Source organism: Chionomys nivalis, chromosome 2, assembly GCF_950005125.1.
Source record: "Chionomys nivalis chromosome 2, mChiNiv1.1, whole genome shotgun sequence".
NCBI classification, from domain to species: Eukaryota; Metazoa; Chordata; class Mammalia; order Rodentia; family Cricetidae; genus Chionomys; species Chionomys nivalis.
This window is the reverse complement of record NC_080087.1, coordinates 111970073-111985157: the sequence shown is the minus strand read 5'-3', so window position 1 is coordinate 111985157 and position 15085 is coordinate 111970073. Positions and strand designations below refer to the sequence as shown.

The window sequence follows — 15085 nt, the reverse complement described above, 5'->3', positions numbered from 1 at the left end:
GGTTTCTCCGTAGCTTTTGGTTCCTGTCCTGGAACTAGCTCTTGTAGACCAGGCTGGCCTCGAACTCACGGAGATCCGCCTGCCTCTGCCTCCTGAGTGCTGGGATTAAAAAGGCATGCGCCACCACCGCCCAGCTTGTCTTTAACATCTTTAACATCAATACCTACTGCTGTTTTTGTTCTGTTTTTTTGTTTGTTTTTTGTTTGCTTTTTCTTTTTGAGTATGTTGTTAGTTGAACAAAGCTAGTTACTTGGAGATGGTGTCTCACTATGTTAGCTCTTGGGCTGGAAGTCAAGAGATCTATCCCTCTTTTGGATTTAAGGTATACACCACTTTACAAACATAACTTTAAATGGTTAAATCTTCTTCCTCCTTTGTTCCTATTACTATATTGGCCTATTTATAATATTTTAAAACATGGAAAAGACTAAAACCCCAATATAAGAAGTGTTGACTCTAGCCAGGCAAGCAGACCATGCCTTCTTGCTCAGCCATCCTTGGAAGCTTCCCCTATGCTGGTGGTGGCACACACCTTTAACCAGCACCTAGGAGAGAGAGGCAGGCAGATTTCTGAGTCTGAAGCCAGCCTGGTCTATAGAGTGAATTCCAGGAGAGTCAGGGCTACACAGAGAAACTCTGTCTCAAAAACAAAACAAAACACAAAAAAAACAAACAACAAAAACAAACAAACAAAAAACACCAACACCAACAACAAAAAAGTTTCCTCCTGCAGCACATGGTAACAAAAAACAGAAATGCACAGCCAGACAAAGGGACACTGGAACACTCAGCCTGAATGAAATGTCTCCATCCAAACCTTCCCCCTCAGGACTTATATGGTGATGAAAATAATTTAAAAGCCAGAGGGAATGGAGAACATAAAGGAATTAAGGCTCTCCAAACAACATATGTAACTCAGAGACTGGGGCAGCTGGCACAGGTCAGCATTGGTCCAACACCACATGGAGTCACAGAGCTGAAGAAGTGGAAACAAGCTGCCATCCCTAACCCTCTAATCCAGAAGCTATACAACTGATAAGCACCTGCAAATGAAAATGTGGTATTCTCCAAGGGAGTCTCACTCAGGAAATAAACTACTCCTAAGGATATGCTGCTGGTCCAGCAGAAGATGGTCAGCATAAATGAAGTTCCTCATCTCAATGTCACATCAAGGTTCTTCCTTTTACCCCTTTTACTCCTCCCCTTTTTTTTCCTATTTACTCTTGTTTTGTACATTTTTCTTCTCTCTCTTAACACCAAAGATCCTTTGAGTATATATTATGGCTTTCACTTCAATGTTTTTATGGGATTCTTAAATGTATGAACAGTGGGTCTCTACACACATATCTGTTTCTTATGACTTTTGTTGGGCTCGTTTCTACAGTTTGTTTTGTCTTCTGATGTATTAGTTTTTCTTTATCTTATTTCATTTTATTTAATTGTTATTCCTTAGAAGCCTATTTGCTTTCTAATGAGAGATAGAAAGAGCATGGATCCTGACTGGGAGTGGAAAGAAACTGGGAAGGGAAACAGTAATTAGGATATATTATGTGAGGGGGAAAAAAAATCCATTTCCATTAAAGGGAAAACAGAAAAGGTGATCAAGAGCTGGAGAGATGGCTCAGTGGTTAAGTGTACTAGCTGCTTTTGCAGAAGACCTGAGTTCAATTCCCCGCATCCATATGACAGCCCACAACTATCTGTTAAATCCAGTTACAGAGAATCTGATGCCCTGTTATAGTACCAGTCATGTACACTCTCAACCCAATAAAAGATAAAGTAAATGCTGAACTGTTTGATCTACTGTTATGATGCGCTGCAACCTTATTCAAGGAATTACTATAGATTACTGACATATAGTCTGACTGCTGCCAAACGTGAGCACATATTGGGGGTAGAAAGATCACTGAGAATGACTACAGTCATCAGTGACAGTGAATCTCAAGCTTCATGTACTTAGCACAATAAACATATTACACATGAAACACTCTATGCTTGAGTTCTTAAACACATAATCATCCATATGAACAACTAATACTTTCCTTGTAGACACTGAACACATCACATCAAGCTCTATCTAGACTAACTACTCATCAACTTATTATCAAAAATGGCAATGAAATTAAAGGTGGTGGTGGCGCATGTCTTTAATTCCAGCACTCAGGAGGCAAAAGTAGACAGATCTCTGAGTTAAGGGCCACCTGGTCTACAGACCAAGTTCCAGGGCATCCAGGACCACACAGCAAAAAAGAGGAAGGAAAAAGAAGAAAAAAGCATTACCTTCTCTTCTGAAGTAAACACTGAAAATATCAGGTAACTTTTGCATTAAGATTTCTGCCATCTGAAGTGCTCCAACTACTATCTTCAGATCTTGACTTGAGAGCATGGAAGCAATGTGACTAAAAAATAAAACATTTGTGTATAAACAATCTGAAGTTGGTCTTTGTTTCTGGCCATACTACTTAAAATTTAAGAACAAAATTCCATTCTATTATAACAATTATAATTTTTATTAAATTCAGTTAGATTTTAAATTTAAACTATATTAAAATAGACATTAAGTGATTCAAGACATTCCAAACAAACTTTACTTCATTTTTTTTTTCTGTACCATGATTTGGAAATTTCTAAAATTACTTCAGATTTGAATATCTAAAACATTTTTAGTATTTTCATGAACACACCTTGAAACAGCATGATTTTTCAGAACATCCTTCAGAAGTTCAGCATCAGCAAAATAAATTATCCTAAGAATTGCTCTAAGGCACTTATGTCTGACTGCAGGTCCTGCTGAGGAGCTATACACTTCATAGAGAACACCAAATAAGGTCTTAATGAAAGACTTAGCCAGTTCCGGATCTTCTTTCATTAGCTGTGCTCGAGCATCATCCTTCTTTAACTCTGAATATCCACCTGATGTTTTTTAAAAAATAAATAAATAAAAAAGTCAAGTCCTGAAGTGACTGACTACTATAGAAACACAGCAAAAACCAAGTATTCAGCCAAGCAACTCTGTGAAATACTAGGGGAACTTTTCTGAGCATTAAGAGACTACTGTACTGACTATTCTGACCAGCTAAAGTATCACTGTACTAAGTATGCTTCTTTATACTAAAACATAGTCTAAGAAACACTAGGAAAATTTCAATACTAACCTACTAAAATACAGGTTGTGAAATAAACACAGGACAGTATATAGTAACAAAGTTATTATGCAGATAAAAGTTATCAAAAAAAACTGGAAAACAAGGTGACTCTGCTATTTTGTTCACAAAGAATATGTATAAAGGAGAATGAAACTGATGAAGACTATGAACAAGGGTTTGGCTAATTATGGTTACACATCTTGCCCTTTGCCTGTAAAGTACATTTGTTTATGTCTTATAATACGATAGCTTTGAGACTACGACAGTATTAACAGGGGCAGACTGTATAACCTCTGAAGTTTCCAGCATTTACTGCCCAGACCTTTTCTGATGGACAGTTGTAGGGTCAGATCAAGTGAACACCTGCATTCTACCATCACTTAAAAAAAAAAAAAAATTGTGGAAAAGACATAGCACATGTAGCAATACTGACTTATTCATATAACCGAGGCACAGGTTTTAATTAAATACATCACCATTATTCAACAATCTTACCCTCATCCAAGGATACTCAATAAAACCATAACTATGTAAAAAGAAAATATTACGCCTGGAGTCTTAGACTTAAGGAGGGAGGGGAGGGGAGGGGAGGGGAGGGAGGGAGGGAGGGAGGGAGGGAGGGAGGGAGGGAGGGAGGGAGGGAGAAAAAAAAAACAAAAAATATTACAGGTTCCACCATGAAGGTAAAGGTGCTTAATAAGGCCAAAGACTAGAACCTACATGGCAGAAGAGAAATAGCTCCTTCAAGTTACTCTCTGACTTCCACATGCATGTTATAAAATATGTATGCCCACATAACATACTCAAAATCAATGTGAAATAAATAAATCCCAACAGTGCATCAATACTTAACTCAAAGGATACTTACTAGTGTTAGTATTGGCTAAGGGGTTAGGTTTTCTCTGAATGGCACGTGCTGTTCCCGTGTCCTCATTGATTTGCTGCATAGAATTAAAATCAATAGTATAAACTCGTCCCAGAGTGGACAAGCTTATCTCATCCTCACCGACCTGATGGGCTGCCTGAGAGCAAAGAGAGAGAAACCTTGAATATAAACATGTAGAAATTCATTAACCCTCTACACATGCTACTTTACGTATCTATTTTATGTGGCTAGTAAACTGACAGTAAGTGGAAATTTTAGTACTGCTGACAAAACTCATTGGTTTAACAAATCATTTTAAATTAAACCAAACCGTGAGTTCTGAGGCAAAAGTCAGATAAAATGAAATACCAAGTGACATAGCATAATTGACATGAAGACACCATTTGTATTTCAAAAGAAATTGTACTGTGTTGTGAAATAGCTTTTACATACATACTTACAACTCTTAATGGTAAGACAGAAAACATTTTTTACCTAATCAATTTCTACTAACCTAAAATGTTCCTTTAAGCCAAATACCTTGTAAAATTGTCTTTAGGTAAATAAAATACCTCACATTTACATGTAGTTCTAAGACTGTAAGGAACACAACTAAAAACTTAAGATTAATAATCACGATGCAAACACTACACAGAAGAGACTATTATTTAACTTCAGGCACCCTAGAGAAGATGCAAAATATGCTACATATGGCAGTTGTGTGCATGGAATCCCAGCACTCAGGAGATTTCCAGGTTCAAAGACAGCTTAGACTAAATAGTAATAACCTATCACTTTAAAAACAAATAAACAAACTACTCTTAATACAAAGATCAGTCTGAGCTGAGACTCCTAGACAGACTCGAGTAACTATCTGGAAATAGAGAATAAACAAACAATGAAGATGTGATTATCAGGAGTATGCTAAAAAGAAAAGCACTTAAAGTTAGAAATTAACAACACTAGCAGTTGTAATATAAAGGACCGGTCAACAATTAACTCATAAAAGCATAAGTTGGTTCTGAATTCTGAGTTCCTTTATAAGAACTCCAGACTTTAGAAACTGACTGGAGGAACGTATCTGGAAACTACACCTTTATAAGAGGTATAAAGAGGGTTGCAGTTCAAAAGCTGTATTAAATTTAGAAGAATTATATTTAAGTATGAAAAATGCCTCTTGAGTGCTGCAACACTTTTCTACCTCAAGTCTTTTTGTCATCTGAGAAATTTAAGATTATTCCAGTGAATGCAAATATCAGATGAACATAAATCACACAGAAATTGTCATTAACATTTTAGTATATTCCTCCAACATATTATTCACTTTCTTTTTATACAAAGTTACAAAAAGTTCCATCATTTTGAACACTGCTTTCACATTTATGTCATTAAATCTATTGCACAAATACTGAATTACATACTAGTCTATTTATCACAGTTTTCATGTTCACCCTGAGGCAGGTATTTAACTTGTTTTCCCGTTTTTCCCCATTAAGTATAAAAAGCACACACTGGGACATTTCTTCTGGGTTGAAATAATAGACCTGCTTTGAGACATAGTCTAACCCAACAGTGTTTCCTTTTGGAAACAAAACTATGGGATAAAGAACTTAGATTACTTGCTCCAAGCCAAGCAGGTAGTTAGCAGCAGAAGCAGGACTAGAACATCATGTTTTCTGACCTCAACAGAATGAGGACCTTCTTTCTCAGGAGACAAAATGAGAGAATCTTAAGTTAATTCAAAACTGAGCACACTAAACACACAACCACCTCCCCATTCCATCCCTACACCCACTGTCCACAAAAATAGGTATATTTAAATGGTACAATGAAACTACTACCTCAATGATCCTGCTGTCAATCCTGTTATAGGGATGCCAGAGGCCTCGGTCATCCCGCCACTGCCAAATTGCACCGTCTGTGTTCTGCGCATTTCCCTTCTTTAGCATTGTATCAACTGCAAAAATGCCTTCTTTTGGTAAACATGGCATAAGTTCACTGGAAATAAAGGTGTAATTATTTTAATAAGTAACTTTCTGGGCCAACTATAGGTGTTAAGACTCTCAAGGAAAATAACCCCATTTTTACCAAATCAGAGAGGTCAGTTCATACAGTTCTTGAGGACTTCGTGGAACAAGATCAATCTGCTCTTGACAACTTCCATTGGAGGCACCACACAGAAGGAAGTGAAGTGTTTCTGCAATGTCTGTTAAGCCAACAACACATAACATAAGCCTATTAAACTAGATGTAGTAATTTATTTAAAAGACAATCATTCCCTAGAGTAGGGCAAAAATTAAAACTGTTTATTCACAGAGGATCTGAATATGAAAACGGCAAAAATATAAACCAATTATATGTGTAAAAAGAATAGCAAAAGAAAGTTTGTGGCTTTTAACCATGTCTTTCTGTGGACTTCCATCCTGAGTACATATCCTTCAGCTTACCCAAAATACCACCATATTGGATCCTTTTGCTACGATAAGGAGCACAACACTTTCTATCAACAGGCTGTCACTCAGATATACTCATATACTTACCACCTTCCTTTCAAATATACTGGAAGCATGTGGTCTATAAGGTAAAATACCTGGAGCTCATGTTTCCTGTCTTACATTATACTTACATGTTAACTCAATACAAACATCATTAAAATAGTCTCCATATCAGTTTTCCACTCCCAGAAAACATCAGTATCTGGAAAATTTATGATAATCACTCAGGTGCAAAGGTTTAGTCACTCTATCAGTTAAAACCTAAGAAGAATCATGTCTTTGTTAGTTGTACTATGTTTCTGAAAATATATCTGTACGTAAATATGCATAAATACAACTATTACTTTTATCAATCTTGAAAAGGTATAGTTTTGCCAAGTTTTTCGAGTAATATTAGTACACTGTGTAGGGTTTTATAAGGATGCTCTAATGGGCATGAGAACGGAATTCAAAGACAGACCGCTTCCTAGACCTACAGGAGGCTTTTAATCTTCATTCTATAGAACCACAAAAGGACCTTGAAATTGTGCTATATATTTTTTATAAAGATATCAGAAAAGTAGTTAAGATAACCCCTTGAAAAAGAGGTAAACGTGCCCACAATTACCTTTTATCACTATGGAAGGAAACTGTCTAATGTGGTCCATATGAGATAAAGGAAATGTCCTGGGTATGCAAAGAGGTAACAATATGACACCAAAGGAAAAGTATCTAGTGTGTTCAAAGAAAGCACTTCCCAGGCTGGTATTTAAAGCTGGACTACTGTACCTAACAGTAACTAGTGAGAAGCTGTTCTCTAACTGTTCAAAGAGGTCTGAAGAGACTTCAGAATAAGTAAAGTTACAAAACTACTTGTGAAGGAGTTAAACATTTCTCCATTTCGCTGACGTTGGGAGCACTGTGAAAACAAACCACAGAAGAAACAATAATCTGTCCAACTACCCACACCTCAATCACACTGTCTTTTTGTCAAGGTCTATCGTCAATGTATTAGTTCACAAGAAATGCAATGAAAAGTGAAACAAGGTTTATCCAAGACAAAATATTATACAGTCTGAAACAGTAGGGCCAAAAGCTGTATTTTAAGTAAAACACCAAACTGAACCTCAAGATCAAACCTTGAAATTTAAAATTCCAAGTATAAAATTATTAATCATGATAAGTTGTCCCAATAGTTAACACTATAACAAAGAATCAAGATACAGATTTTTTTCTGAAACCATACCACCTTCTGACATTTACTTACAAGACAAGGCCTAAGAAAGAGGTCTTGTCTCAATTTGTCACTGGTTAAGAAACACAAAATTAGTTAACTTTGTAAAAACTGGAGATACTGATCAGTAAAAGTAAGGTCCAGCTTTCTGAGAGAAGAAAGCATTCTACACTCGGATAATTAACTGGAAATATCAAACAAGGGCTGAGAGAATTGAGTTATTGTTAAAAGTAATATAAAAGTTAGAAAACTAAAACCAGAACATTAGTAATTAGTGTAATATGAACATCAATGATCTTGAGTCATTCCCAAAGGTGAGTTTTAAGAATATAACATTAAAGCCGGGCGTGGTGGCGCACGCCTTTAATCCCAGCACTCGGGAGGCAGAGGCAGGCGGATCTCTGTGAGTTCGAGACCAGCCTGGTCTACAGGGCTAGTTCCAGGACAGGCTCCAAAACCACAGAGAAACCCTGTCTCGAAAAAACCAAAAAAAAAAAAAAACCAAAAAAAAAAAGAATATAACATTAAAATCTCATGATCAAGCCAAGTGTACCAGCATACACTTTTTAATCTCAGCACCAGGAGGGATCTCTAGAAGTTTAAGGCCAGTCCACTCTACATAGCAAGTTCTAGGTTAACCAGGGCTACATAGAAAAACACTCTCTCAAAAAACCAGAAAAGATCTTTAGTACTACTGGATATCAAACACCCAGACTTCATTTAAGTTAGGTAAGCCTCTATCACTGAGCTTACTTTCCTATCCCACCATTTTTCTTCTTCAATAGCCAATGGTATTTGTGGTTTCTTACTTTTGTGACTTAGGTTGACTTGTTAGTGAAGAAAAAGACTCTTTTATGGCTTAAAATACCAATAATAAAACAGCACTTACTTTGTTTCATAAGCTGAACGGCTAGTGTTGGGCAGTTGGAACACATCAGAGAAAACATGCGAACCACCATTATAAACATCCCAGAACTTAAAATTGGTGGAGTCACTACCAACAGTTGTTGAACATTTGTTAGCAGATCTTTGGAAGCAACCTGCTGCAGTAAATTCTTCATGAAAACAAGAAGAGAAATTATTATGCTGTCATTTAGCAATTCTACAATTTAAAAAAAATATACTACCAAGATGATACTGACCTCCTCGTGTTGAAAGTTGTCCACTAGGCGTGCAAAACAAAGGCAAGTGCTTTCTACTGATTTTTTGTCCTAATTTTCACAAAGGAAAATAAAGTTTATTAATATAAAATGTTAGCCCCACCAGTCACTTAGTTCTTTGCCCCAAATCTAGGTAACCTCTTTATCAGATATAAGCTTTGAAAAGAAAAATCCAGAAAAAGTGTAGTTGGTAATATTTAAAAAGTATGTGCAAACATTTGTATTGAGACTTGAAGATTCAGGAATTTGTAACCATCAGCAGATCCAATCCCCTAAGCACTAAGGAATGAAGTTACTGATAACCATTGACTTTTTCACTATAGAAATAATCCAAAACAATTCGGCTATTAGAAAAACTTTATATTGCTATAAAAATAAAGCAATTTTTGGGAAAATATCTGTAATACTCCTCATAACAACAAAACCAACATTTTCTTTACTTCAACTAGGCTTCCTTCTGTAAAGATAGGAATCAAAAAAGTTGCAAAAGCCCAAATCTTTCCTGTTACTAGATTCCAAAGAAAGAAAGCTATAAAGTAATAGTCGACTTAATTTAAAATTTCTGATTCTTAGTTCTCATTTATGAAGGATGTTAGGTAGTACTGATTTTCACAATTAATTACAGAACATATTTTAAATTATCGCGGTTTCAACTATGCTTTTAAGAATAAACAAATTGGCCGGGCGGTGGTGGCGCACGCCTTTAATCCCAGCTCTCGGGAAGCAGAGGCAGGCGGATCTCTGTGAGTTCGAGGCCAGAGCTAGTTCTAGGAAAGGAACCAAAAAGCTACGGAGAAACCATGTCTCGAAAATAAATAAATAAATAAATAAGTAAGTAAGTAAGTAAGTAAGTAAGTAAGTAAATAAATAAATAAATAAATAAATAAAACAAATTAAGCCAGGCATGGTAGTACACAGCTTAATCAAAATATTTGGGGTGGGGGGAGCAGAGGCAACTGATCTCTGTGAGTTCTATGCTAGCGAGGGATATATAGTAAGATCATATCCCAAAAATAAATAAATAAGAAGCAAGCTGTCTAGGCATGTATAATAATAGGCTTGAAAGGATTCAAGTTCAGAGCTAGCCTACACTGTACTATAAACTGTCCCTTGTCCCCTATAGAAAAGAAAAAAACTTAATGTCTCTAATCTATCATTATCATTATAGAAATGTAGGCGACAAATGAGCCCATCATCTTATGTAATCCCTTAAGTATATTCTGTACATCTAATTGTCACAGGGTTTAAAATAATCTGTGAAAGCAGATTTTTAAGAAATTCAAAGAGATTTCTTTAAAAGTGTCTCTGGTAACAATAGCATTTGTAAAATATGGGTACAAGAAAACACAGTTTCTCCCTGACTTCCAGATGTAGCAACTCAATCCCCCTATTCAAATCTGGTATGAATACTACTGTTCAAACTCTGATATTTTACCTTTTACATACCTATTTTGCTCTCCTCCAATCCCAACAGGTAGAATCTATACTTTCCATTTCTGTTTCAGGACAACCCATTTCTCTCTTCCAGTCTTGACCCATGCTCCCAACGCCTTTTAGGGGGATCTTTCTAAAACTAAATTCTTATCTCACAAAGGAAAATCTTAATTGATACACTAACAAAGTCATCAGTTAATACTAATATAAAGATACTAAACCTGTAAATTGCTTATCATTGGGGTAAATCTGCCAAAATCTTACCCAAAAAAATCTAATATGTTACTAGATAATACATTTAAAAAGAAACATGGATCAGAACACTTTGAATTATACACATCCAATTAGAAAATTGTAAACAGAATTTGGGGGAAAAAAACAAAAAAATAAACTTTCACAACATAGGAAACAGATTCATACTTTACCTGATGAGTTAGCCTTTGGGTAAGTAATGGTAGGGAATCTGCCACAAAATGAAATTCATCAGGTGTGATACTCTGGCAGCAATTGGCTGCAATCGCTAGTGCATTTCTTTGGGCATTTATGCTGAAGAATTCTAGATACAGCAAGCAGTCTGCCAAGCCACCCTAAAATACAGAAAACTGTTAAAGTGAAAACTATCCTTTGACAAAAAGAACTATTATAAATGTCTAGAACATCACATAGTGCAAAATATGTGCATCTTACGGAGCTACAATCAAGGAACTAGCACAATGCAGTTCTGAAATAACATCAAAGGAAATATAGTCTTTTAGCAACAACACTTACCGCCTGTAAAATAGCTTTACTATGTCGCCGTGACAGCATCTCCAAGGCAGTTAAGGCCTGCTCTGCCACATCAATACATTGAATAACTTGCAGCTAGGAACATTAAAGTAGGTATCAAAGGTTATTATTTATTTTTCAACAGTACTTTATCTGCACAAATACTATATTCATCTATTTGTAGCCACTTACACTACCTCCAACATGAAACCAAACTAGAAAAACTCACCTTTGGGTAAAACTTATAAAGCTTTTACTTTCCTCCCAACAACTTACTCGACTTCAGGATACTGTAAAATATTATTACCATAGAACAAAATTTTCTATTTAAAACAAGTTAGTTGATACATGTAGCAAAATTTTTTTAACCTGACTTAAAAAGTACATTTAATTTTAAAGTACATAATTTAAAGTAAATAAAATTATATTTTGCCAGATGAACTAAGTTTTATTGTGCATATAAAAAAAATGTTGGATATACTAATACAGCAAAAGTACAACCTACTAACCACTGACCATATGAAAAATTTCCTTTCTCCACTAGTCAATTTTCTGAACATAAGCTCTCCTTTGTCTCAAACTTTTCAGCAATCAAATAAGCTTATACCTATGAATTCTACTGTCCTGTTGTTTTGCTAACTCCTTTTATACTGTTTGTGATGTGTTTACGCTCTCATAAACACATGCTATAGAACACATGTAGAAGTCGATGGGCAAATTTCAGAAGTCGGTTTTCACCTTCTACTTTGCAAAAGCAGGTCTCTATCTCATATCTCATCTTTATCTTACAGATATCAAGATTACAGATACATGCCACTTGGCCTTTTATGTGTGTTCCAGGGATGATAAAAAATTCAGCTCATAAGGTTTATCCTTTAAGCGATAGTACTCAACTCACCAGTCCCCAATGCATGCTTTAATGAAAAGCTTTATGATGCTCTGATGTTAACGTGTTAAAAGCTATCATAAAAAAACCATGAAGTTGGGTTTATTTTATAAATAATTTATTAGTTTCAACTACTGTTTTTTTGTACATAGTTTTTTTGGTAAATTGGTTAAAAACACATACTTTAATTACATCACAGAAACAAATTCAAGAATCCAAAACTTGACTCCTCCTGTGCACTTATGAACAAGCTGTGCGAAAGCAGGACTACCTTTTCTAAGAAGACAGGAATAGCATCTACGACAACAGCAGATGATCGAGGGAGCGCTTCCATCATGTACGTTAAGGCTCGGCAAGCGTGATTCATCTAGAAAACAGAATGAGATTTTATTCAATACATACTCAAATTAAAATTTAGGTAGCCTTTAAAAATACATGAGGTACTTACAATGTCAAAATTATGTTCCATCTGCAGTAATGTTATCTGTTAGAAACATAACAAAATATTAGAAATAATTTTTAAAATATTTCTTGCATTTCACTGAAATGGAGAGAATTTTTGTTCCTTGCACTACACACAAAAAAGTAATAGCAAGCCGGGCGGTGGTGGCGCACGCCTTTAATCCCAGCACTCGGGAGGCAGAGGCAGGCAGATCTCTGGGAGTTCGAGGCCAGCCTGGTCTACAAGAGCTAATTCCTGGACGGGCACCAAAGCTACAGAGAAACCCTGTCTCGAAAAACCAATAATAATTAAATAAATAAATAAAATAAAATAAGAAAAGTAATAGCAATACATACTTAGGTATTATTATGCTTATAATGTCTTTCATTGCATGATACATCTCTAGATTGGCAATGCTGTTATAAGGCATGAAGTTAAAAATCATGATTTCTGTTGCTTACAATCAGCCATTTTAATAAGTCTAATATACTACAGAGAAGCCCATTAACATGAAAGAGATTTATCAACTGACACACCATCAGAGCCAGCAATGACTGGTATTCGCTGAATTATTAACACAGATTGAAGACTACAGTTTACATTCTGTACACATCTAATAGAAATGAGTACTGTCATAACCATATGCTAATCATACAGTAAAATGTGGTTTGAAAACAGAATTGGATACATTAGAGACTATAATTAATAAATGACATACCAATTATTTACTTCACAGATAAGTCTAAAAGTTCGAATTTATAGTATTTTGTCATTAGAAAAAAGACTTCACAGAGATTGCAGCTATTTTGGTCGAAGGAAGCAATGCAAAACTGGAAAATTTTAAATGCACTATATTTCAGGTATCAAGTACTCTTCAAATAGTTGCTGATAATAAAAGATACACAATACCCGATTACTACATGACTTCTCTGGTAAATACATAGAAAAAAAATGTTCAAAACTGAAACATTTATAAACATTCACCATCTAAATCAGTCCCTTGAAAAACCCATCTAATTTCAAAGGGTTTTCATGCTAACACAAAAACACTAAGTTTCCTAATTGAAAGATGAAAGCTTTCCCTTACACCAAAAGGGACTATTTTGTTTTTGCCTTTCTGTTTTTGTTCTTTCGCTTCCTTGAGGCAGAGTTTCATTGTGTAGTCTTGGCTGTTATGGAACCAGTTCTATCTATTATCAAGCTGGTCTCAAACTCACAGAGATCATCTGTCTCTGCCTCCCCAATGCTAGGATTAAAAGTGTGCACCACCACTACCCAGCAAAAAGAACTACTTGTAAATGTCAATTGTTTTAATCTCATTTCTGTTGCTACAATAAAATATCCTTTAAAAAGTAACTTAGAGGAGAAAGGCTATTTTAGTTAACAAGTACAGGACAGAGTCTATCATTTCTGGGGAAGACAAGGCAAAAACTTGAAGCAGTTAACCACATCAACAATGAAAAACTTACTCCTTACTCCTGTTCAGTACTTATAGAGGATGGTGGAGCCCATTTAAGTTGATGTAATCAAGACAATTCAAAAAAACATGAACTCAGGCCAAGATGACCAAAAACCCCCCTTTTATCAAGATTCTTTCCAAATTATTTTAGACTATGTTACGCTGGGAGGATCAGAATTTAATCTGAAGGTTGAGCTAGCAGAAATTGCATTATAGTTGCCAAAACCAAACCTTTCAAAAGGAAAGAATGTGCTAAGTAATGGCTGTGTGAAACCCTTTATATTTGATAGACCTTTACTCAGAACTCCTAAATTATCAGGTTTCCATAACGTAAGAATGTGACCAAATGAGAAAATCTCATACACCATAATTTTTGTCAACTACTTGGATATATGAGAAGGAATAATATTTATTTAATTTTCAGTAACAAAATATGCTGTAAGGCTAATACTTGTATAAAATTAATGGTTTGCTGCCTGGCTTGACAATTCTTCCCATGCATAATAATAAACAAATAATAAACACTCAATCTTTCTCCACCACAAAGATAACCCAAAGTATTATTTCCCCAACAAAAAAGGAAATTGAACAATAAATCCTAGCACATTTTTTGCACATTTTTTGCAGTGAAGAAACAAAGCATTTACTGACAGGTTGAAAAAATCATTTAAGTAATGAAGATCAAGTGAGTGGCTTCAAGAAAAAATTGGCACAAAAATATTTACAAACTCAAGATGGGTATATAGCTCATAAGCAAAGTAGGCAAACATAAAAACAGCATGCTTACCAAAGCTGGAACAACACTCTTCACAGGAAAGCCTCCTAATGTCTCCTCATTTCCCATGACCAATAGCTGACACATTTCAATAACTGCCTGAAGCTGTTGACTCTCATCACTCGCTTGTAGTCCTTGAAGAAGCTGTTGGGCCTTAGAACCTGCACAGAAAAAGAAGGCATTACTTTTAAACACTGGAGCTAGAGAAATATCTCAGCAGTTAGGAATAATATTACTCTTCCAGAGACTCTAACTCTATTTCTAGCAGCAATGTCAGGCTGTTCATGATCATTGATAACTACAACTTTAGGGGTAATCTAACACTTCCTCTGGCCTCTTCATATATTCAATCCAAACGTGTGTGCATAGAAACATGTAGAAATATATAAACATATATACAAATATAAAAATACATATAAACAAATATACAAACATATAAAAAAAT

At 35.4% G+C, this 15085-nt stretch overlaps 1 protein-coding gene across 14 annotated transcripts in view; it reads right to left on the bottom strand.

Annotated features, from left to right (window-relative positions):
• Positions 1-15085, bottom strand: part of Trip12 (thyroid hormone receptor interactor 12) — a 129344-nt gene that overhangs the window by 39000 nt on the left and 75259 nt on the right. For 6 of the 14 annotated variants that reach the window (XM_057762053.1, XM_057762051.1, XM_057762055.1 and 3 more), the window contains 12 exons: positions 14653-14801; positions 12413-12448; positions 12236-12331; positions 11082-11174; positions 10739-10900; positions 8862-8930; positions 8609-8774; positions 6100-6217; positions 5850-6009; positions 4015-4168; positions 2685-2913; positions 2281-2399 (listed from right to left, as the gene is read on the bottom strand). In XM_057762053.1, coding sequence (XP_057618036.1) covers positions 2281-2399; positions 2685-2913; positions 4015-4168; positions 5850-6009; positions 6100-6217; positions 8609-8774; positions 8862-8930; positions 10739-10900; positions 11082-11174; positions 12236-12331; positions 12413-12448; positions 14653-14801 — 1551 coding nt within the window. The remainder of the gene's footprint in view (positions 1-2280; positions 2400-2684; positions 2914-4014; positions 4169-5849; positions 6010-6099; positions 6218-8608; positions 8775-8861; positions 8931-10738; positions 10901-11081; positions 11175-12235; positions 12332-12412; positions 12449-14652; positions 14802-15085) is intronic. The other 8 variants (XM_057762054.1, XM_057762056.1, XM_057762060.1 and 5 more) reach the window with 2 other exon arrangements.